Below are 22,341 nucleotides of genomic sequence, written 5' to 3'. Positions count from 1 at the left end.
ACCTCTCTGTAACTGTGTTATTACATCAAATGAAATGTAAAATAAAATCTTCATACCATCGGTTAATATTTTATTAGGTTGGTTCCCAGCATCAGTAACAGTGAGTTCTTTAAAGCGGTTACACAATTTTTTTCTCTTCTCCTTTAAAGCTGTTCCTCCAGCAGGCATCAAAGTTGTAGAGGACCAAACTCCACAACATTATTGTGTAGATAACCGATAAAGCTAATGGGTTCAGGTCTATCAATGCCAAACAGCTGTTTAATATAAGTGACTGTCACCGCACTTCTTATGTTTCATATTTATTTATAATGTTTTAGGTTTTAAGTAAAAAATAACAGATGAAATGTTAAGAATGGCTGACATTTGCCCTGTTATGTCATGGTTTTTACTTTGTATTCCTTACATTTAAGATAGTACATCAATATGTTAAATTTGTTCATTTGTATGTTCATTTTAACAGACCAATTGCTATATAATTTGCTTTTTTACTATCATACCTAATTTTTCATCACTTTTCGTTTTTTTGGTGTGCTGTATGCATGTCACATTCTCATTAGGGGCTGAGCCCCATTGAAGGTCTGATCTTACACTCACCCCTGTGTGACACTGAAAGGTTTGGCTCCCAAACATATTATAAAAAATACACAAATGACAGAGAAAGGGTAAAATGTAAAGCTGCAGATAATGAAGCTATTAAGCTAAAAAAGATCATCAGTTCCACACTTCATATTTAATCCACATTTTCACTGGTTTCATCTAGACACTATGATTATATATAACTAGTTGACCAAAGTGTACTCCAGTGGTGTCTTTGCACCTCTGCTGAATATGGTGCTGTGAGAAAACATTAATAAGTCAATTTCTGGGGGGGTTACCATACCACACCCCGATGCAAAAACATAAAACCAATTCAATCAAACTGAAATAAAACAGTTATCATAGAACCACAATCATCGAAAGACTTTTAAGAGAAAATAAAGACACTGGGCCTCATGCAAGAACCACTTGTACGAACAGATTTGTTCTTAAGAGTGATTTAAGAAAAGTTGTGGCATTCATCAACTTTATCACACTTAAAATTCTCTCTTAGGTAAGTGGTCCAGACCTGTGGTATGAGTCCTGAACAGTCTGCCTTTCTTCACAAGTGAGGAAGCACGTGTTTGACTTAGAATTATAATGTCTTAGACTGAATGAATTTAGATTTTAAATATGATATGGAAATCAACTACAATGAAATATGTAACAAACAAACTTAATTCATATTCTGTTCACCATATTATCACCATGGCTGCCAATTTAATGAGAGATTTTTTTTAGATTGGCTGATTTTTATTGGCCATCATTATTATTATTATTATTATTATTTTTATTTTACACAGCACCTTCTGCATTTCAGTAGTTGCTAAAGTTCTCACTCTGACAGACATTGTCTCTCTGCCACTCTCTGTCCAGTATCAAGTAGTGTTGCAGCAACAGTGTAACATCACCTATCGTAGTCTATAATATTCTCTCCTCTAATATCTTTGTGACTATCACATGACCGCCTCATATTAATCATGGAGCACTATGCTGTAGAAAGGTGGTTTTTAGCATCTACCTTCACGTCAAATCATTCCCTCTTTATTTCTATCAAAGTGCAGAGCTGCTCTGATGACATGTTGTTGGCAGCTGGATTCATGTTTTCTTATTGTTTCGGGTCCCCTACTGAAACTCAGAAATTTGTTATGTGTCTGTTTGCTGAGCTCTGATAGCAGGACTTGAAGTTCTGTGGTGTGAAATTCTCCTTTTTACTCTTTGGGAACATTATTCACAAATGGAGCCTAATTTGCCAATTTTAGGGGCATTGATTAAGTTAATGGTTGAATATCACAAATGTTCACCTCCTCATAAACAGGTGACATTCATCAGGCTGAAACAAGCATTTACGAAGTTTGTGCACTTAAGAGTGTTTGCTAAATCTGACTTGAAACACTCACACAAACCTTACAGAAAAAAAGTCAGAGTTTTGGGATAAGAATATGAAAATGTTCTTGCATGAGGCCCATTATTCTACTTTCTTACGAGGATGCCTAACACTAGAATGAACACTATTTGCTGTCAATAACTGTCCCAAGATCCAACACCCCATCTCCACCTCCAACATGTGATCTGCATAATGAAATCAGATCACAGTGTGGGCAGAACTGAGATGACGAGAACACTTATGAATACGAGGTATAAAAGTAAGTAGGTGGAAAAACATAACATCTTAGTGGTGGCCTAAAGGTTATAGAAGTGAGCTTGTGGAAAGTGAAAAAGCAGCTCTTGCCCCTCCCTCATTACCACCACTGAGGTGCCCTTAAGTAAGGCCCCTAACCCTAACTGCTCCAGTGGAGCTGCTCAGTGGCCAGCAGATCAGACTGTGGTTGTATTGGGCAGCTTCCAGGTATGAATATGTAACTGTGTGAATGTGATCAGGGCTTCCTTGAAAAAGAGAGCACTGCTCTCAGAAAAACTCCTATGAATAAATAAAGGTTAAAAAAATTAACCTCCTATTGTACTATGTGAGGCCAAGTTAACCTGAAAGATCTATAAGGGAAGATGTCCTCATCCACAGGGCTTGAGGATTCTCTGAGTGGCTTGATAAGGATGAAAATGCAGATGATCCAGAACGTGGTGGCACATCTGGTCTTCAACCAGCCCAAAACAGCATGTGTCACCCCACTGTTCATATCCCTCCACTGGCTCCCAGTTGCTGCCCGCATCAAATTCAAAACTCTGACACTTACTTACAAAACGGCAAGTAAAACAGCTCCCACATACCTGAACTCCCTCATTCAGATCTGCACTTCCTCCCGCTCACTACGCTCTGCCAATGAAAGGCGCCTGGTACCACCACCACAACAGGACCCTAAGTTACTAGCTCTTTTGTAGTTCCCTGGTGGTGGAACAAGTTACCAAACTCTGTTCGATCCGCAGAGTTCCTCCCAATCTTTAAGAAGAGACAAAAGACCCAGCCCTTCGCGAACAATTCTGCACTTGATGGACTGAAGAAAGAATTGAAAGAAGAATGCATTGCCTCTGTGCACTGCCTGTTGGCACCTATGTCCTATCAGACTCAATCTTAGCGTTATGGCACTTACTCGTGTTCTCTCCTGAATAGATCAGGAGAGAAGATCCCTGCTTGTGTCGTATCAGCTCTCAGATGTACGTCGCTTTGGATACAAGTGTTAAATGAAACTGTAAAAATTGTGACTGTAATAATTGTAACATCTTACTAACACACTTTATCTTTTCCTTTTGTTCTGTCAGCTAGCTGTAGTTGAAGGTGATGGTGTATTGTACATATAATATGTACTGTGTTGGTTCTGAGCCCATCATTTATCTGTCATGCACACCCCAGATTGTATTCTGTCAGCCAAATGTGTACATAAAGTCTGCTTGGCACAATTTTTCTCCAAAGCATCAAATCAGTCTTCACATCTGCCTCATTTTTAAATAAAGCCCAGCCCATAGACACTCCAGAACACTGTGCTCTTGGTTTTGAGTTGAGAGAAAAAAAAATCTTCATCAGCTGAGAAAACCATTTCAGTTGTTTGCCATCCAGCACTGTCCTCTGTAGTGTGCATTTATGTTTACATGACAGTACAGCTTTTATCTTTGGTCTGCTGATAGTGTGTTGTTACCACAGTGGACATGTCCCTTCCACTGTGAGACATCCTCTTGGTGGCTCTGGAGGACTTCCTCCTCTTCATGTTCTTGTTGTTTTTGCTGACGCAGGCCAGCGTGGCCACATGGAAAATGTCTCTGATGCTGTTCTCAGACTGCAGGGAGGAGCACTCCAGGTAGGGGGCGCTCAGCTGCTTGGCTGTGTTCGAACCCTGTTAAAGGAGACATGAACAGGAATAATAGTATGTCACATTTATACTCTGCATTTCAAAATATTTTGTTAAGTGCTATACTGAAAACATGTTTGGAGCATTAATAAGAAGTTGTTCTAACAAGGCTTTACATTGTTACAATGGATTTCTTGAATCAATTTTCATTGTACGAACACACATTTGAGGCCTTTAGGACGCGGGAAAACTCATGAAACTTTGCAGCTATGCTTGAACTAGTAAATATTTCAATTAGTATCACAATTGGGCTTGGGCATGGCTTTTTGGATCTATAGTGCCCCCTAATTACATTTAGCATTTTTGAGGTGCTGGGGACTGCTCCTACAGTCTTCAAAAGTAGAACGGGAAGCAGAGCCTTCAGCTATTAGGCTCCTCTCCTGTGGAACCATCTTCCAGATTCGGTCCGGGGGGCAGACACCCCCTCTACGTTTAAGAGTAGGCTTAAAACTTTCCTTTTTGATAAAGCTTATACTTAGGGCCAGCCAGGCTCACCTTGGATCAGCCCTTAGTTATGCTGCTATAGGCCTAGACTGCCGGGGGACTTCCCATGATGCACTGAGCTCCTCTCTCCTCCTCCTCCCCCTTTCCATCTGTATGCATTCATGTACTGTCAATGCATGTTACTAACTTGGCTTCTTCCCTGGAGTTTTTTGTGCTTTTTCATCTTGTAGGAAACTCTGGGATGCAGACCAAGCTTTCGCGGTCCTGTTGGTGTCCTTTCCCGGCTATTGCTGCTGTTATTGTTATTGTTATGATTGTTGTTATTCTGTCCCCTCCAACCCCCCCATATGTGTGGTCTACATATGACATACAGCAAAATGACGTATAATTAGTATTCTCTAGCACCACATGGTGGACACAGGGTGTGATAGTTATCTCCTACATGTAATGTCCAATATTCATGAAAATGTATGTCCATGTCAGTTGCCCTCTGGTAAATGTATCGCTGCACTAATATTTCACTTATGTAGTATTGCCTACATAGTTGAATGCATAGTTGCATTCTAGGTTTTATAGCAGTGGTATGCAAATAATGGCCCAAATCCGGCCCTGCAGAAAAAAATTATTTGGCCCCCTGATGAAAGCTTTGACTTTCATAGTTTATATCATAAACCTTACATAATGTTTCACAAATCTACAGTAGATAACAAAATAACACAAGGTTCCTGTAAATCCCAATTATTGTAATATATACTTGTTACATCTATTACATGAAGAGAGACATTAAACCTATAGTTGCGCAATATAATTTGGACAATGCATGGTGCTGAAATTAAGTCTAATAAACGTACCGGAAATTAAAGTTTAATGTGTGAATTCTAACATAGTTTTAATTCCAAAACTTTAGCCTCTGCGACCATAACAGATTTGTTCATCACAAACAAAAATGGTTGGCAGTCGAACAGCCATTTCTTCCCCTTAGATACAATCCTTAACATTGGTATAAATATAATTTAGTCTTAAATGAATTAAAAGAATTAAAAGAAAAACAACATATGAAAAATTTTGAAAAGACTGGCCCATGGTTGAACCTAATTGCTGACCCCTGTTTTATAGCATAGGGTTCACCTCTGAGATGGTAGGCAAATCCTTCAAACCGCCAGCCATTACATTTAACTATTAGCTTTATTCAGCGTAATGTTCTCTCCAACTCAAAGTTCATTCATTGACATTTTTTAAATATTCCACCTTGTAATCCTTATTAGTGATTGTGAAAGAAACGTTTTTTTTCTGGTTACTTATTCTACACTAATATTCTTGCCTATACTCCACATCAGTATTCATCACGTTATTACTTTATCATATAGCCTATGTATACTATATTGAGTTGTGTTAATACATTTACATTTAAATGAGAGAAGTTGTTCCACCTCCTCTGTATGTGTAAATGATTGTAATACTGGAGTCACTGAATTTCCTAAACTAGAGAGTTGATGGCTACACAAAGTTCTTCACAAACTTCTGGTTGAGGTCGGTAAGCAAACTATCTGAGATTCTCTGGACACACCTGCAAGCAGTTTAAGACCACCTGTTCACCACAGCCTTTCTTTACTCTTTAGTCTGTTCACTAAAGAGTAATGAAAGGAAAGTGAAAGAAATCAGAAGCCCTTTTTGAAAGACACTCTAATGAACTGAACACAACAGATGGACATTTATGGATGGACATTACAACAAGTGTTCCTGAATTAGAGAACATAATGTCATAGCCTTCCCTGCTCCACTCACTAAGTCTCCACAGCCAATCAAAACACAGATCCATTAAGATGTGTTCATGTGCTACATCTTTGTTCCTCAGAGAACAATCAACAACTGGCTGTAAAATTTTCCACTCCAATTCATAACACCAACCACATAAAATGGTAGACCTCCCTTTAAGGATGTAAAATGATGATCTTGATGAATAGTTTATGTTTTTCACACAGTGTTACATTAGTAATAATCAACACTATAATTTGTTATGAACCAGGTTCCATTAAATAGAACCAGATTCAAAAAAAGAACTGATATTATCCCAAAACCTCCTGATCCTAGCAATGAAATGAACAAGACTAACAGACACATTCACCCACCTGATCATACGATACTGGAGTTTGTCTATTGTGGGTCCTGGTGAAGAGGTCTGTCCGGAGGTCTGACTTGCACCCCACCAGCAGCATCTTGGTGTTGGGACAGAACTCTTCAATCTCTGCTCTCCACTGAGAGGAACAAAGAGCAGGAGACTGTTATCATTGATCTGTGATTTTCATTGATCTGCCCCATACTGGTTACTTTTATCATTTAGCTGACTACTCTAGAAACTATTAAGAACATTGGGAAAGTATATAAATATAGGATAGAACCCCTGGGGGAGCCCACAAGGCAGTGGAACAATGGAAGAATCAGTGGAAGAATCTCCACTTTCTACAGGGAAGGACATTCTTTACACTCACCTTCTTGAGAACGTTGTCTAATGTTTCTGGTCTGCTGATGTCAAAGCAGATGAGGACTGCATCAGCATCAGGGTAGGAGAGAGGCCGCACATTGTCATAGTAGGAAGAACCTTCATTAAAAGAACATTACAGGTCAGTTGTTCTACTTAAGTAGTGCTTCAGAGACATTCCATAAAGTAGCTTTAAAGCAACTTCGTTATGTGTTTCAAAAGTCAGTGTAGAGCAGCTTCTGTCAGAACAACTGCATACAACAACCATGTTATTACTCCTGTGTTTATCTCTTTTTATTTCACTTTTTGGGATTAATACGTTTTGAATTTTGGTACTACAGTTCATGCCTCATTATACTTACAGTATGTTTCTATGGAGTGAGTCAATTAGCAATGGGCTTTATAATAAACCCTTGATTTTTCTCAATCTTTATATTTTGGCTAATCTTTACCATTACATATTACATTAGCTACATGCAGTTCCTGTTTACACTGTAACCATGGATGTGCAGACAACAATCACTGGATTACTATTGATACTGAAATTTAAGTTTAAACATGATGATTATTATGATTATTAGACAAGAGCTGAAGTTATAAGTAGCGTCTTTTTATATGATTTCTGAATTGATTTATAAATGTTGAAGGGCAAAGAAATGCTATTAGTGGAAAGAGCGTTGTGACTCAATACAAGCTGCTATATTTGATGAAAACTTGTTAGTCAGGTGCTAAGGATTAAGAATATACTGCCAGACATGATAAAAAGATTTTCTGCACATCCCCAGAGAGTGGGCTATGACAGATTTAATAGAATACCATTATTTGGTTCAAAACAGAGGCTCTTAGGTGAAAACTGAAAAACAACTAATTTAGTGAGTGCCATGTAAAATATTTGTACCAAAGATTCAAGATTTAGCTTATTGTAATTTTCTTGTGTATTTGCATACACAAAAAAACTAAATGCTGTTCCTCCCAGCCCACAACAGTGCAACAACAACAGAAAGGATGAGGATAGGCTGTATATCTAAAAATTTTCAACATTTTTCAACACCCTCCTTAAAGCATCCATGATCACTGGTGGTGGAGATGTGACAGTGGAGCATTGACTCTCCCTGTGGAAAGCAACAAATACACTTGATACAAACTAGCTGTGAGTGGATTTTTTGTTTTTGTCAGTCATGTTAAAGTTACAATGGTGCTTGTTTGTCATGCTAAAATGCTAACAATGACAATGTTAACATACTGTCCTTATCAGGTATGTTGACTATGGTCAGCATCTTAGTTTAGTGTATTAACACATGGACATACAAATTAGCAGTTATCAGAAAGCAAAGTTGGGAAATCCATCAGTTCTGCTGGTGTTTGGTCATAAACCAAAATATTGGACGAATGGAAATTTTGACCTGATGATGCTGCCACCATCCTTGGCATGAAAAACCAAGGAATCACCATAGTCATTACATACGCGAATGTCTGCACCAAACTTTGTGCCAATCCATCGAGTAATTGTTGAGAACTTTGACCTGCTGGTGACAGTATAAGTTAGAAAAGCCACCAAAGTCATTAGGATTCATTCTCTAGGGACAACAAATGTCCTTACAAACCTACATGGCCATTCATCCAATAGTTGTTATGATATTTCACTCTGAACCAAATTGATAGACCAACCAACAGAATAACAGACTAACACAGCCAACCCTGCACGCACACTGCAAGTGTGACTAAAAATTACTTTACAAACCCAAGATATAAAAGGTACATCAGACCCACACGACTATGAACACAGCTGCATCAACACACATCCCAGAAAAAATGACCTAAAGTGAAAATAAAAGTGAAGTGGCTACCACATGTATTCATTATGTATAAGTAGGAGCTGAGTCATAGTGCTGTCTCCACTCAGCTGCATAAATCAGACTGGTCCTAGCATAGTCCTCCAGGGAAAAAATCTTTTCTTTGCTCCACAATGATGACAGTGTCTTTGTTATTCTAAAGCATGGCTAGTATTACAGCGGTGTACATTCCAGCAGAGAATCCAGCACTGAATCCTCCCAGGCATTTTTCCAGCAGGAGTCTGCAAGACACTGTATAATTCCATTTGTGATATCATGAATGAGCAACAAGCAACTTGGTACACAGCCCAATGACCTGAATACCTCTACTAACAGAGTGATGGATAGATGCAATGGAATGCTGCAGGGCATCAGGTTACTAAAGCTGGTAAGATCTAGGATCTTATTGGATCATGTAGCATGATTCATGGGTAAAGAAACCTTTCTGGAAGTCTGTATAGTCCCTCAGAAATATGGAGAAAACTTGACTTCCCAGACTGAGATGGTCTATGAGTCAGTAAAGTGTGGCTTAACATCATTTAGAACAGATTCTTGAGTACAGCTACAATGACTGTGAGCCTATAAATCATAAAAGAACATCCAATATTTGGACTCAGCACCTTAATTATTTACTGTACTTCACTTTACTGTACACAGGCTTTATACACACGACATAGACAGGCACAACATGTGACAAGACAATTAAGCTATTTTATATATTTCAAATACTTTTTTTTTTTTAGCAGAGAACACATAAAGTTTTGTCTCAAAAATGAGTCTTTTCTAATGATTTATTTCACACAGGCTTGGCTGCAGGAAAACAGTAGCTTATTTCTGAAGAGAAGGGTTGAGTCATTTGGTGAAGACATCTTGCCAAGTGGCCTCTTCATCGAACAAAAAAAGAATATAGAATGCTACTATGCTATTTCATGGCTTTACTGGAAATCATAAAAATCACTCAGAACCTGATCTAGTACCTCTCAAAGTGACTTCATAACCTATTCAAACCAAGATGTTTGGATTCACAGATGGAATCCAGATGGTCTACTCTGGACCAGCTCAGAGACTACAATGCAAATGACCCCAGAGGTCTCTTTATATTATCAATCTACTTCACCTACACACAAATTAAAGTGAGTGAGAATCCTCTAGAGTCAAATCAGTACCCTGAGGCCCCTTTTCCACATGCAAGAGTTCTTTAACATGCTGAAATCGGATACCCCAACCCTACACATTTTTCCATGAACAGATCCACATGGGCAAGATGTAAACAGTGATGAAATTTTTTCACATCTGTTAAGTCAGGTTTCTTATGTTAAACAAACAGAGCAGAGGCCCTTATTTTCATAGCCTTTACCGCAGTGCCTTGAAAATGGCTCTGCCACCCTTCAGGAGCTGTGGTATGAGGGGTTTTCCATGGGATGTTTGTGGGAGAATCCAGATTACAATGCAGAATCTGACTGAAAGGGAACCAAGGGAGCAAAGGAGGGACTTCAAATTTGACACTTTTATATCAAATGGGAAGTGTTATTTCTCATAGATCTCATCCTTAGACTAATGAAACAGTGTTGTGAACTGGTTGAAAACAAGAAGTAGAAACCATTAAGGTAACTCTAAATGTAGCAACTCAAATATGCAATCGAATTATACCTTACATTTATTCAGTATTGTCACTTTAATGAGTCTGATCACTAACATTTCCTTCTGTTGAGTACTGAGAGACTGTCCTCATCACAAAATGACACCATTAGTTGTTTGTTCAAAAGCTTAAAAGGCGACCTCTGTGGTCACATGGATACTGACTATTAGAAGCAAAGAGGCATGATAAACGATGATAATCCCGTTAGGGACGAGTTTGGGGTGGATAATTGGTTTGGGCGTACCAAGTGTCGGCTGGTAATATCCCGTTCTTGGTTTGACCATGTGACTCCAAAATGACACATAGGAGCGTTTTCTAATCGCCCTTATCAGCAGTAATTGGCCAGACAAAATAATTTATCTGTGTTTACGAAAACCATTACAGATCACTGTTAAAAAATAATTATGTTTTATAATGTGACAACGCTGTGGTTAAGGTCTGGTTAGGTTTAGGCACAAAACCTATGGTTAGGGGACAATCGTAGTTACAGTTTTTAAAAAACTGTCCCAACTTACAGGATGGAAACAGGAAACAAACAGCAGTCTCTTGTGGCAAAGTCCACCACTGTTGGGTTACACCATTCCCCCAACCCACCACCTCCAAATGAGGAAATTTGTCAACTTTTATGTACATAATCTCAACTGTTGTCTGATGTCTTTTTCCTCACTTACACTTCTCATAATTACATAAAAGATCTCTAACATTGTGTTTTGCACCGTGTTTCTACAAAGTATCTCTCTCTTCCAGTCAGTGAAATGACCTTTAGGAAAAACAAAAGGGGTAAGCTATGTTCTGCTATGTTCTGGTATCTGGAGTTTGTTTTCTGCTCCTTTGTTAAGGAAATAATGTTTTAGCTGTGTGTGCTCAGGATGGGGCAACTTGTCATTTAGGGGTGTTTTGTTTCTTACCCTAACCCTGAAATGTATAGTGGTTGACGGAGGCAGCTAGCTGCTTCATTAGATGGAGAGCTAATATCTGCAGGGTGTTTCTAGTCGGATAGCACCATTTTTGTTGTTGTGTCGTTATGCTGGTTTGTTGACACTAGTGGGAGAAGGCAAGGCATACGGGAGCGCACATAAACATCACTTCTGTTGGATTTTCACAGAAAATCCACCCCGGGGCTTTCAGTCCACAGGCTGTTACCACCGAGAAAGTTGGGGAAGGTCTCATTTTTTTATGTTACATTAGTACCCGTTCACTCATTGGCAATAAAAAACAAGTAATACATGTAAATTGCTTCACAATTTTACATATAGAACCTTCAAGTAAGGCAGGAAGTTGACATGGAAAATCTACACAACATCCACATTTCAGTACAAGTTCTAAAGCAATACTTCACTCAATATAAAAAGTAATAGTCAATATTAAAAAGGAATATACCAATATTTGAACCCTTTTTTCTTTTAACAAAATATGCAAAACTGCTCAACACATTAGTGTTTAGTGAAGAACCTTTCCAAAATAAAATGTAGCCATAAATCAGAGAAGTGTCTACATGAGGTTTTCCTAAGTGTTGAAGTTCAACACCCAGCCCTAATATAAATAATATGAATACTCAAATGAATATTTTTTCTCATGGGCTATTTTGAAAGGCACTGGCAAATGACTGATTCTGTCATGTAGCAGGTAACTTCATAAATACTTGTGGTCCAGAAAGGTTGAGGAACATGAGCTCATTTCTCATTTGGCTGCTTACATTACAGATGGATATTTTAATCCAGAGTGCAAGGGAGCTTGACCCAAGCACCAAGGAAGGTGATAGGGGGCAGACTCTGTTTTATTCAGACCAATAAATAGGGTTGAGAACCGAAAACCGGATCCAAATTAGAACCAAATCCAAAATGCCAAGAACCGGGTACCGGTTACCGGGACCTGTCTACATCATGCATCAACGCAACAGCGTCAGTTTGTTTAGATATGAGCATGCATGGCTAACGTCACAACAATAGTGAAAGATGGACTGTGGTAAATGCTCAAAAGTGTGGTCAGTGACAGCAACATACAGGAACTACTCAGCTGCCTTCAGATTAAAAACAGTCCTGTGTATCACAATACAAAGGGCTGGGTTGTGTTGTTTAAAGTGGTGGTGAGACAACAAAATACGATCCAACATGGTTGCACTGACAGATTATTGCGTTTAAAGGCTTATCAGAAAAACACTGCACAGCGGTTTGTAATAGTCACAGACTATATTTTACAACTTTGGAAAGTTATCATGCTGCAACCCTGTTTACTAGCGCATACATGTGAAATGCGTCTGTGTCTGCGGATGCCTCTGAAAAAAGTTTGAATGGGACTGTGTGTGCATCCGCAGTCCATGTGCAAGTCCATGGCTGTCCTTGGACACAGAAAGCATGAATTGGCCTTTACAGTGACAGCACACTACATCATTGAGGAATGAGACAGAAAGTACCCAAAACAAAAGCATGATGTTCACTTAAAAAGAATTTGAATTTACTCATTTTAATGAAACAATTAAAGTCAAAGTAAATGCTTAAAAGACTAAAGATATTTTGTTATCTAAACATCTGACCTCTTTTTTTTATCATAATGGAATTGAAACTGGGAATCGATAAGAACCGGAATCGATAAAATTCAGACGATACCCAACCTTACCTGTGTAACCAAGAATAATGCTGCGTTCACATAGATTCAGGCAGATGGTAGACAGCAGACGGACAACACCTGGACGGCACGGGAAAAACAAACAATCCGACAAATCGCAGGACGGAAAATGAAACATGCATGACGATATGTTATGGTGATGTTGTATTGTTTACAAAGAGTGGAATAAAATATATTAAATCAAATTATTTTGTGTCTATTTTTTTATGTAAATTTCTAGTAATGCATGTAGCTATAAAATGCAGCTTTCTCTAAATATTCTATTGCAAACTTAAAATTAATATTAAATTCCCTCTAAAACTTCCCCAAAATCTTCAGTAGGATTTCAAGCTCTGATCGTATTATTCCAGGTGTTGTTGCACCAAAATTATTAGCTTCTCATTGTCCACACAAAAAAATGGGTGATCTGCCCATACTTATGTGAGGGAGCTACGTAACATCCAGTTATAAATTCCATCACAGAGAACAGCAAAAAGTTTTAATATTTTAACATTTGATGGCAATGCCATTTACCATTACCATTGCCGGTATTCTCTGCCGGCCTGACCTTAATTTTGCCATCCTGCTCTTGTCCACTAAAGTGATATCTGGTTTGCCGTCTCTCGTCTGCCTGGATCCATGTGAACGCAGCATAAGTGTCTCCACGAAAATTAAATTAAATCACACTGCACTACACTACAAAGCTTGGCATGATCACCTGCTCTCTCCCTAAACCAACAACTCTCCCCTTAAGCAGGCCTTCCAATCTGACTGGGCAGAACCATATTTCTTGCAGGGGTGTCCTCTCCCTTATACCAATAAATGGTATATGACAGTATCACTTGTATTAGTTAACATGGTTTGCGCACATCATCCACAGTATAGTCCTTGCCATAAACCAAAATAAGTACAAATATCATAACCCATGACATCACTGATGACAATACAATACAATACAATACAATACTTGTCTGTCTTGATTAAACCATAAATGCAGATGTAAATGTAACAAAATAATGCTAAACACAACCAGGACCTGGGATAATAATGCAATGCCACAAACTGGCTAAACAAACAAATGACAAACATGTTAAGAAATACAGCAAAGTGTAATGGGGACAAATGGCGTGGTCTCACTCACTTTGTCACATAAAGGATACAATCATTATTACAATGCATGATTAATGGAATAGATGGTGAGTGAATGTTCAGATAATATAAGCAACCAAAAGCATAGTACAGTACCAGCAGGTTGAGCCACACCTCCCAGCAAATCTACAGGAGGGAAATAACCTGCAGGCTGTGGACTGCTCGAGCTCTCCACACATCTGAGCAGAGTGTGGAATCATAGAAGCTTTGGAAAACAACACGTGATCGGAGAGAGTAGATGTTTGGATTCCTTGTATTATATTCTGACATTTCTTTGTTCAGATATATAATTGTTGTAGAGCAGCTTAAAGACAGCAGTGACTCCATGCCATTGGATAGCTGTGTGTATATTCTAGGGGAGTGGGTGATGAGAGAATTTCATATGTTGGCTACAGTGAAATCTGACTCTTAGTTAGTTATATCCAAAATTCCAGAGCCAGGGTTTCGCCTACATTCCAGACACACAGCGTCAGTTTTTCTCTGGAACTTGTAGTGTTGAGAAAATGACAGCTTACACCCCTGCTTCACAACAGGCAGCTCACCCACCATTCAAAGAGTTTAGCTGAGAAACTCTGAACTGTCTTACGTTACACTCAAACTTTTTGTTCCCTCCTAAATCCCTATCACTAAAATGTCTCCTCTTGCTGCCCAGCCCTCCTCCGAATCTGGCTGAGACACTGCTCTGAGTTCACAGAAATCCAGATATATCCAGTCATACTGACTATAGCAAAAAAAAAAAAAAAAAAGGCTTCCTATTTATTCTCAGTCAGCATTGGGGCTACGGGGATGTTGCAGGGTGGTGTGGCAAAAAGTGTGGCTCTTTTTTTCCTGCAGCACAATGTAACATCAACCAGAAATGTACTACACCAGGCAACAGAGGTGGAAATTCCAAATCACTTTAATTTCTGGATGTGATTTTTGGACGTCAATCATGACGTGCAGAATTGTCCATCATGAATGTCATTCCATAGATACTGGGCTATCTTTACTTCGTCTGTTACTGGTTTGTTTGGTTCGATACAAATCTAGGTCTTTATAAGCAATGTTCATATGATTAATAGCTAAGGAACCACCTATCTACAACAGAGTAATGACATCATGATTTTTCTCTGTGAATTTGATGGTCTTTCAGTAACCTTATGGACTCATTATGTCAGTGGCATTTTCAGTCACCAGTGAGGGGCTTCTCCAATGAAAAAGCTACTGATTGGGTCAGTGGCAACAATAATTCAATACAATTCAGTACAAAGGTTTGAGGATTCAGTAATAAGGATTCATTCACTCACATCTTGAACACCTCTAAGTTGTAACTATGTGCTGCTTGATTGACAGTAACAAGATGGAAAATAATTACTGCTGTGATTACAATGTGTATGTAATAATACAATCCAGCCTCAAAGGAATATAAACCTCTCTGCGATGTCCTACTGTGACTTTAAAGCTAAACCTGTTGCTTTGTATTTCATCTTTAGCTGTACCCTGTAGTATTCCGTAACTACGCCCCAAGGGTCAGACAGTGCCACTGTAAGAACAGCAGGTAATGTGACACCCTGGCACCCCAGACGTTTGCAATACAGCTCAAGTACAAAAGAAGAGCTGTAAAACTTAAAGGAAAATTCATTTTTTTGAATGATCACAATTTCAATTATAAGACACAATTACAGTCCAACTGAAATCATCAAAATCAAAATCATGTTCAAGTTCTTTTCAAATGTAATTATATTTTTATCACTGAAAAGCTCCTTGAGCCTACAAACCTTAAAGTGGGCGGGCTGGTGTATGTTGTGTGTATGACTGACAGCTGGGGCTCAAAGATAAAAAGTCAATAAATTTGTTCCGGCACCTGTGGTTTAACACCAATAATAAGCACCACTCCATTTAGCTTAAACCTTCCAATGTCTATGACAAACAGGGTTCCCATTAAAAAATCATTTTCCAGAACATTTACAACAATCTAAAGAAATGGGGCTTTACTAGAGATGTGACTCCAGTGCTGTGGAATTATGTTTGAACTAACTTCCAATCTTTGAGATTATATCATATACCAAGGTAACTTTGGCCAAGATAACTGAACTATAAAATTATCATATCAGCAAATCCTTAGGTACAAAATACTGCTACAAACAACGTCACAGTTCCCACATTACCACATCCCTGAACAGCTCCATGGTGACAACTGCCAGCTGTTGTGGGGACAGTGGCCAAAAATACTTTTTGGGGACTTCTGATGCGTCTGGCAGTTCATGTTAGATCCTGCCAGTACTGTGGAACATTAGAAACTTGTCCAGGTGCCAGTCATTGTAATCCATTCTAATACCATGATACCTCTTAATAAACCCATAAGCTGGGAAATAAAAGATCATTTTAATGACAAGTCTAATGTCTCCCTGAATATTTCATTATGTTAGAAGCAGTGACTAGCTGTAAAAAATAAAGGGTGCTTTGAAATGATTTAAAATCAATATATTTTCCCCCATTAATGACATCTTAAAGTAATTTACAAAAATAAATGAAACGTTAAGAAGGATATCAAATAAAAAAAATACTCTGACTTAAGAAAATCAAATTGATGAAGGGCAAAGTCATACTTACAAGACCAATCAAAATGTCTTACTATTTAGTTTTAGTAAATCTCATATTTTTGTCACAATTAGACATCTTATTTCTGACTTTCTATCATTCCTTGCTTTCATTTCCTCCCTAGCTGAAATGTGTTCAGTGGTTATTTCTGGGAAAGGAATGGGGAGTCGCCCGAAATCCGTGCCATTCATTCCTATCCCATACACAGTAAGTTAGCACTGAGCAGTGTGAGTATCCTCACCTGAAGTGTCCCATAGCCGCAGCTCGACTCTCTGCATGTCCAAGTCAAAGCTTGCCGTGTAGTTTTCAAACACTGTGGGCACGTAGCCCTGCAGAGAACACAGTACAGTAAATGTAGCCTACAGTCATTTCTGTGATATGTCAGCGGCATTAATATGGCACATGACTTACCTTAGGGAAGCAGTCTTTAGCGAAAACGTTCAACAGAGCGGTTTTCCCACACTCACTGTCTCCAACAACCACTATTTTGCATTTAACGTTCGGATCTGAATCCATCCTGAGTGATGTAAAGTCTCCACTAGTTAGGCTATAAGGTTTGATTCAATATCAGGGGGAGAAGGAATAGCGAAATTCCGATTCGATTTCGATTTTGTTAAACAGATCCAGTCCAGTGAGAGTGTGACATAACGCAGCCCACCGTCTACAGAACGGCTCTGCTGAGGATGAGGAGTCCCGGCTGAGCTTCATGGAAAGTAGTCTGAAACAGTCCAAAAACAGAAATGGATGCACTGCCTGTTCCGTGGGACTCTTTCATGTATGAGATGCCCCCTGAGGACTGCTGATCCAGGACGTACATGGTCCTCAGAATAGACTCGTATTTCCAGAGAAGGAGGCGGGGCTCCACCGCGGGAATCCCGTCAGGACTATGACGGGGGTTGTTCAGGGAAGGACCCCAAGTAGAATTTGATTCCTCACCACATGGCTAAAGTAAATAGATACATAACACGTTGTATTGGAGACATTTCTTTTTTTTTGGCCATGCACATTAAGACATTAACATTAGGTTACATTAATTGAAAGTTTTACCCAACGAGGAAGAAATCCTTCAACAGCAGTTTGTTTCTCAACTGCCATAATTGGAAATATAGGTGTGGTTTACTGCTGAGTTTATAGAAAACTTTTTAACGCCCATATCGACAGGAAGACATTGTCAGTTCCTGTCAAATGTGTTACTAATGAACTAAGGGTATTGCTCAAATCGTGCGAAAAATGAAACATAGTAGGCCTATCCTATCTATCTTGTTTATTTTTTTGCTGTGGATTGTGTAGACCAATACATCTATCCATCCATTCATTCATTCACCCAATCTTTATTTAGACCTCATTGACAATATAGCCAGCAAAGCACATACAACACATCCTGGGTACCAAGAAACACAGATAAGATACACAGGTAAGAAAGTCGATAAATAAAAAAAGTAAAAGTAATGATAATAAAAAACAAATTAGTAAAAAATGCTAAGGTATTAAAAACCTTAGGATAAATAAAGCAATCAAAATTAAATACAAGAGCAGCTGGAAGTGAAACAAGATGAATTTAAAAATTTTAATTGCCCTAAGGATAAAAATGAGGTAAGTTTTAGAATGTTCTGCATGTTATTCCAGGTTGCAGGTAGACAATGCAAAAAACTGGATTTTCAGTAAAAACAGCTGGCACCTGCAACGTAATCAAATCATCTGACATGTTTAATAAGGGCTAGCATTGAAAGAAAACAGTGAAATAATGTAAGGGGGTAAAAAAACAGTAAGAGCCTTATAAATAAATAAAACCCAGTGTTTATCATGCCTTACAGAGAGAGAGGGTCACTCAACCTTAGCATAAGGCTCACAATGATGAGTATTATAATTATCATCAGTGATGAATCTTAGTGCAGAGTGACAAGGACTTCAGAGTTGCAGCTGAAGCATACATGTATAAAATGTCACCATAATCTAATACTGATAGAAAAGTCGTCTAATAAGTGCTTCTACAATGCAGAGGAAAACATGTTTTATTCCTATAAACCTATTTTTTTTAAAAGTTGTCTTCTCATCTATACAAATTCCAAGATACTTGTATTCTATGACTCTTTCAATATTTGTGCCATTATTAGTAGAGATGATGAGATTATCATAATCAATCATGTTTTGGCTCTGGTGAAAAGCATGAATTTAGTTTTATCTGCATTAAGAACTAATTTATGGTTATTGAGTGCAACTTGTAAATCACTAAAGCAGTGCTGAAGGGATTTATCAGAATGTACAATATCAGCATTACAGTGCAAAATAGTATCATCAGCATAAAGATGAATATTACACCCAGTAACAGAATAAACAATATCATCTATAAACAGAGTGAACAGAACAGGTCCCAGGACTGAGCCTTGAGGTACACCTTTTGCAATATGCACAAATTCAGATTTAACAGTTCCAATAGTCACACACTGCTGTCTGTCCATAAAGTAATTCTGATCAAATCCGATATTATGAAGCCTTTTTAAAAGCAGTGTATCAATTGTATTAAATGCCTTTGTAAGATCAATAAAAAGAGCTGGACAGTGTTTCCTTCTATCCAAAGCCAAGATAATATGTAAAACAAGAGTGGTGGCAGTAATAGTGCTGTGCTTTTCTCTAAAACTTGATTGGTGCATGCTTAAAATAGAATGTGCTGAGAGAAATGATTTAAGATGGTTATTTATTAGGGATTGTAGTTTTTTTGGAAGGCATGATAGTTTTGAGATAGGCCTATAATTGTTAAGATTGGCTGTTCCACCGCCTTTGTGTAATGGAGTTACATAAGCAGCCTTTCAGACCTTAGGAACTGTACCAGTTAAAACTGAAAAGTTAAAGATGATTCATGTTATATAGTTGACTATAATTGGAGTGGCAAGCTTTAAAAGTATTGGTAAAGTTTATCCTCCACCAACTGATTTCTTAATGTCTACTACTAGTAATGCATTGGCTATGTCACATGGAGAGAACAGCTGTAAAATAAAATGAGGCCTTGGCATTACCTTGGTGTCAGGATCAAGAGCAGAGGGGATCCTGTATAAGTTTCATCAAATAGGTTATCAGCAGATGCAAAATGTTTATTAAAAGCTACATAAATCTCTTTATGGTCTGAAACTGAACACTCAACAGCTGCGGTGAGAGTAGGAAACGGAGGGGAAGACTTATGGTTGAGAGAATTTACTACCTTCCAGAATTTTGCTTGATTTGAATACACTTTGGGAATTAAAGACAAATAATAATTAGATTTAGCCTTTCTTATTGCAGATGTGCATTTGCTGAGTGCTGGTCACTCGTTGACATGCAAGAGCTGTCTACATTGAACTGAGACATGTACTTTTGTCCCTAAATGCACTGTGCTGCCAACTGCTTGTTCTTTTTTTGTTTTTGTTTTTTTCTCTTGGAATTGATATGTTTTTATCATTTTTTAAAGGGAATTTTTAGATATACAGTACATCTTTATCCTTCCTAGTGTGTGCCCAGGTTTTATTTCTCTCTTTAAGTAAGGAGGAGATTTCTGCTGAGAACCAGGGACTTGACCTATTCCGTATTCTACATTTTTAAAAAGGTGCATGCTTATCAACCACTGAATTAAAAGACTTACAAAAATGGTCAAGAGCTGATTGAACATTTGGGATTTTACCAGTATTATGAATATCACTTTTCAAAAGATCATTCAAGAAGGCCTGCTCATCAAAATATTTAAAATTGCATTTAATCACCATATGCAGACATAGTTTTTTCATCCCATTGTCCGAGCTATTGGACGATGACCACTAAGTACGAGCTCAAATGCTCCTGAGGCCATATCTTTTATTTTCTATTTGTTAAATTTAAGTCAATCATTCATTTAGAACACTGACATTTTAATTCTAATTACGGAAATACTGTCTTGTTTGGATGATCTGGCTGGATTATTGCAGGAAGAGAGAAAGAGAGATTGACTGTTGGGTGAGCTAGATTGACTTTTAACAAGAGAGAGTTTAACCACGGTCAATTCATAAGCTTGTCTCAACAGAAATGGGCTATGCTTTCAAGGCAATATAGAGACAATCACGTCAGTCAGGAATTTTCGGCTTTACCTCCCGTCTTGCCTACATTGTTGTCTAGGTTCTTCTAGTCTCAATAGGAAATGCATTTCCAGCCATGAAATAAAATAATTAGAAATTATTAGAGAGTGACAGCATCTGCATTCTAAACCGCTGATACATGCATTCTACACAGCTGGATACTGACATGTTACTATAGCCAATTTAGAACGTTGGGTGAAAGCCTGGATAAAAACACATGAAAAACCAAATCTGCTTCCGTACCGTGACATGTGTGCATGGGTTTAACAGGACAATGAAAAATGGCCTGTTGTGATTGGTCCAGACTTCAGTAGCCAAATAAATGTTGTCTTTTACTTTTTTAGAAAGGAAAACTTTTTTTGGTCTATATTGTGTATTTAAATGTTAATTTTACCTAGATTCAGATTCAGATGAACTTTATTAGTCCACATGGGGAACTTCGTTTGGTCCAGTGCTCCAGACATAAAAGCACCATAGAATCTGCAGTAAAAGCAATAGAATACCCAATAAGACCGCATCATAATCATAATAGATAAAACACATTTGATTGGCAGAGCGTAGTGAGTGGGAGGGAGCGTAGACCTGAATGAGGGAGTTCAGGTAGGCGGGAGCCATTTAAGTTGCTGTTCGGTTTGTTACAAGGTGTTCTTGTTTATTATGAGAGCCTATACCAGGAGTTGTGCTGCATGCTCAGACTGGTAGGGTCTGATCTTCCTGATGTTGTACAGGGCAAACTGACACGACTGAGCAATTGAGGCCACATGAACCTTAAAGGTTAGTTGGTCATCGATCATGACACCCAAGTTCCAGGCAGACGGCAGACATCCGAGCCGAGACTGTGTGGTCTTCCAGCGGGAATGACAGGAAGGATTTGGACCGAGTGAGGTGGTGTATAATGAGAAAAGAAAGGGAACAAGCACTGATCCTTGAGGAATCCCTGTGGATAAGCTGTGTAGTTTGGACACTTCTCCCCTCCAGCATTTACATTTTTCATTTAGCAGACACTTTTATCCAAAGCGACGTACATATGAGACTGATACAACACAAGCAGGGATCTAGTAAGGAGAGAACAACACGAGTAAGTGCCATAAAGCTTAAGTTTGGGCCCGATAGGACGTAGATGCCAACAGGCAGTGCAACAAGGCAATGATTAGAATGCATAGCAGCATGTTTTTTTGTTTTGTTTTTTGTTTTTTGTTTTTTCTCTCCCTACAGTTCATCAAGTGCAGAGGTGTTTGCGAAAGAGCTTGGTCTTTAGTCTTTTCTTAAAGATTGAGAGGGACTCTGCAGATCAAACAGAGTTTGGTAACTGGTTCCACCACCGGGGAACTACAGAGGAGAAGAGTCTAGCTAGTGACTTAGGGCCCTGTTGTGGTGGTGGCAGCGTTGGAAATCAGTGGGGGGCAAAGGCAAAAATGCCCTAAGAAATCTCAAAATGCCCCTAAAAACCATGATCGAGGGGCAGAAATTGCCCCCAAAAATTCGAAAAAAGTAATTCTTTACCAGTTTATGTCAATATCCTAATTCTACATGATGCCATATTTTATTTTCATCCAATTCATTTAATTTTAATTTCAACACACAAACACAAACAGCGCTGTTGTTCACACTCTGCACTATGACACCTGACAGAGGTGTTGCACTCCTGCTGCACCTGCAG

The 22,341-nt window shown here is 38.5% G+C and overlaps 1 protein-coding gene across 1 annotated transcript; it reads right to left on the bottom strand.

The window, feature by feature from the left end:
- Window positions 1-323: 323 nt before the first annotated feature.
- On the bottom strand, window positions 324-17,429 carry LOC121907494 (rho-related GTP-binding protein RhoE-like). The gene is made up of 5 exons (XM_042427098.1): window positions 17,014-17,429; window positions 16,844-16,931; window positions 6,809-6,918; window positions 6,449-6,574; window positions 324-3,860 (listed from the first exon to the last, which is right to left on the bottom strand). The coding sequence occupies exons 1-5, from the start codon at window positions 17,116-17,118 to the stop codon at window positions 3,615-3,617; spliced, it is 675 nt and encodes a 224-aa protein (XP_042283032.1). The 5' UTR covers window positions 17,119-17,429; the 3' UTR covers window positions 324-3,614.
- Between the last annotated feature and the right edge of the window lie 4,912 nt (window positions 17,430-22,341).

Source organism: Thunnus maccoyii, chromosome 11 (assembly GCF_910596095.1).
Source record: "Thunnus maccoyii chromosome 11, fThuMac1.1, whole genome shotgun sequence".
In the NCBI taxonomy this organism is placed as follows: domain Eukaryota; kingdom Metazoa; phylum Chordata; class Actinopteri; order Scombriformes; family Scombridae; genus Thunnus; species Thunnus maccoyii.
This window is presented reverse-complemented; position numbering and strand designations above follow the sequence as displayed.

Coding starts and splice junctions, on each gene's coding strand:
- LOC121907494 (XM_042427098.1), bottom strand. CDS start 17,118: ATGGATTCAGATCCGAACGTTAAATGCAAAATAGTGGTTGTTGGAGAC. Junction 16,932..17,013: donor CTAAAGACTGCTTCCCTAAG/GTAAGTCATGTG, acceptor TGTTCTCTGCAG/GGCTACGTGCCCACAGTGTT. Junction 6,575..6,808: donor TAGACAACGTTCTCAAGAAG/GTGAGTGTAAAG, acceptor TGTTCCTCTCAG/TGGAGAGCAGAGATTGAAGA.